The sequence below is a fragment of the Octopus bimaculoides genome, chromosome 1 (assembly GCF_001194135.2).
Source record: "Octopus bimaculoides isolate UCB-OBI-ISO-001 chromosome 1, ASM119413v2, whole genome shotgun sequence".
NCBI classification, from domain to species: Eukaryota; Metazoa; Mollusca; class Cephalopoda; order Octopoda; family Octopodidae; genus Octopus; species Octopus bimaculoides.
The window spans coordinates 109,619,288-109,621,363 of record NC_068981.1 but is presented as its reverse complement, the minus strand read 5'-3'; the positions used below and the strand labels follow the sequence as shown (position 1 = coordinate 109,621,363).

Sequence of the window (2,076 nt, the reverse complement as noted above, 5' to 3'; positions counted from 1 at the left end):
TATATATATATATATATATATATATATATATATATATATATATATGTACCATCTTATAATCGAATGTTAACACAATTAGAAAACTGAAAATAAGAGCTTAATGTTATTCGCTACTTATTGTTATCTAAATGATTCCGCTATTTTATTTCATAAGGTTAAAAAAGTTCATGAAATTGTAGAGGTAGTTTATATCCTAATTTGTAAACTCAAATGTCAGCAAAACATATTCTGTGCATAAGGATGTATGTAGGATATGCCTACGTGTAGGATGAGTATACTATAATCAAAAATATTATATCACAAAAGTATTTCAAATATCACTCAATACACAAGTGTATGATTATAATTAAAGGGAAGAATAAAAATTAATAGATTGACGTGTACATGTTTTAAAATCGGGGATCGCTATCGAATTTAATCTATTAATATATTGATCCCCCAATTAACGACATAGTCGAGATATTTTTTTTTCCTCTTCTTATTTCCTCTCTCCATGAGACAACCATAAAATAAAATGTATAATGAAAATTATTTAATTTGGACGAATCATACCTCAAGTTTTAAACGATGAATCCTACCATCAACCGAAGACAATACCAAATATAGAATAAATATTGGTAACAAAACCACAGGAAAACATCTTATCTTCGCAGATACCGACATGTTGCTAATGACGTCTGCTACGAACCGATTGAGATACAAAGGCTGTGATTGGTCGAAACTAAGAAATTCTCAAATGAAAAGTCGAGTTATATGAAAAGGTCGGAAGTCGTGAAGAAAGATAACTTTTGACGCCTTTTAAAACTCCAACTCGTCCATATTTTTATATTTCACCTTCTGAATGGGGAAAAAGAATAGAAAACCTGTCTCACAAGCACAGTCTTCAGGAGTTCCAGGTCTTGACAGAGGTACAAAAAAAGATATTTTAGAATTATGCAACCAACTTCTAGAAAAGTGCACTCGTTCGAATGGTGCTGGACCCAAAGATTGGGACGAGTTTATGGAGATATTTAACTTAGTTGAAAAAATCCGTGAAAAACAAAAACATTTGGTTAGTGCTAATCAAAAGACAAGTCGAGAGTGGAGCTCATTTCTACAATGGCTTCAAGAAAACAATGTAGATACTTCTCGTGTGACAACAGACGAATTTCCTGTCTACGGGTTTGGGTTGAGAGCAACTCAGGATCTAAAAGAAGGGGATCTGTTTTTATCCGTTCCACGAAAATTGATGATCAGTACAGAGACAGCAAGCCGATCGCAAATTGGTTTCCTGATTGAAGAGGATAAATTACTTCAGAGTATGCCTAATGTTGTACTTGCTATTCATTTGTTGAGTGAATCCAAGAATTCGGATTCATTTTGGTATCCATACATCAGCTGCTTGCCTAAAAACTACAATACGACACTATATTTTAATCCTGAAGAACTTAAACTGTTGAAAGGTTCTCCTGTATTGACAGAAGCATTTAATCACTACCAAAGAATCGCCCGCCAGTATGCCTATTTCTACAAACTTTTTCAAAACAACCATTATGCACAAAAATTTCCATTACGAGAGGGTTTCACTTACGATGATTACAGGTATGGTATCATCTAATTAATTTGTTTATGTCAATGGAAGTAAATAGTTTCGATGGATTTGGCATTTCCAACTTTACCTTTTATTACCTTTTCCGGCAATCTTTCGGTAAAAGTCTATGGTATCATGAGTGAGTGTAACATTGCCTGTCATCTGCTCGACAGAACTGAACAGTCAAACACATGCACACACACTCACCCATGATTGACATAGACTAATATCGAAACATGGCTCTTTTTTTTTTTTTTTAAGTTTTGGTGGGAATTTTCTCTTGCAGGGTGGACAACACAAGGCAAAATTGAAGAATATTCCCTAAGGAAGTTGGTTTACATTTTGTAGAACTTTTTGAAAAACATCAATACATGTTAGAATGAGAAAAACGAAGAGGTGGTTGTGGGATATGCTAAAAACAACAGCTAAACTGCCCTTAAATCACACAAGCAATTTTTTTTTTTTTTATATATAATCGTATGAATTCTTGTTTATAGAACACAAAT

The 2,076-nt window shown here is 33.2% G+C and overlaps 2 protein-coding genes across 2 annotated transcripts in view; one reads left to right on the top strand and one right to left on the bottom strand.

Annotated features, from left to right (window-relative positions):
* LOC106881420 (protein GPR107) overlaps nucleotides 1–704 on the bottom strand; it is a 40,399-nt gene extending 39,695 nt beyond the window's left edge. Inside the window, exon 1 of the mRNA XM_014931806.2 lies at nucleotides 553–704. Coding sequence (XP_014787292.1) covers nucleotides 553–663 — 111 coding nt within the window. The 5' untranslated portion in view covers nucleotides 664–704. The remainder of the gene's footprint in view (nucleotides 1–552) is intronic.
* A 29-nt stretch (nucleotides 705–733) lies between these two features.
* The window catches only part of LOC106881421 (actin-histidine N-methyltransferase), a 12,344-nt gene continuing 11,001 nt past the window's right edge, over nucleotides 734–2,076 (top strand). The window contains exon 1 of the mRNA XM_014931807.2: nucleotides 734–1,581. Within this exon, the coding sequence (XP_014787293.1) occupies nucleotides 842–1,581 (740 nt within the window). The 5' untranslated portion in view covers nucleotides 734–841. The remainder of the gene's footprint in view (nucleotides 1,582–2,076) is intronic.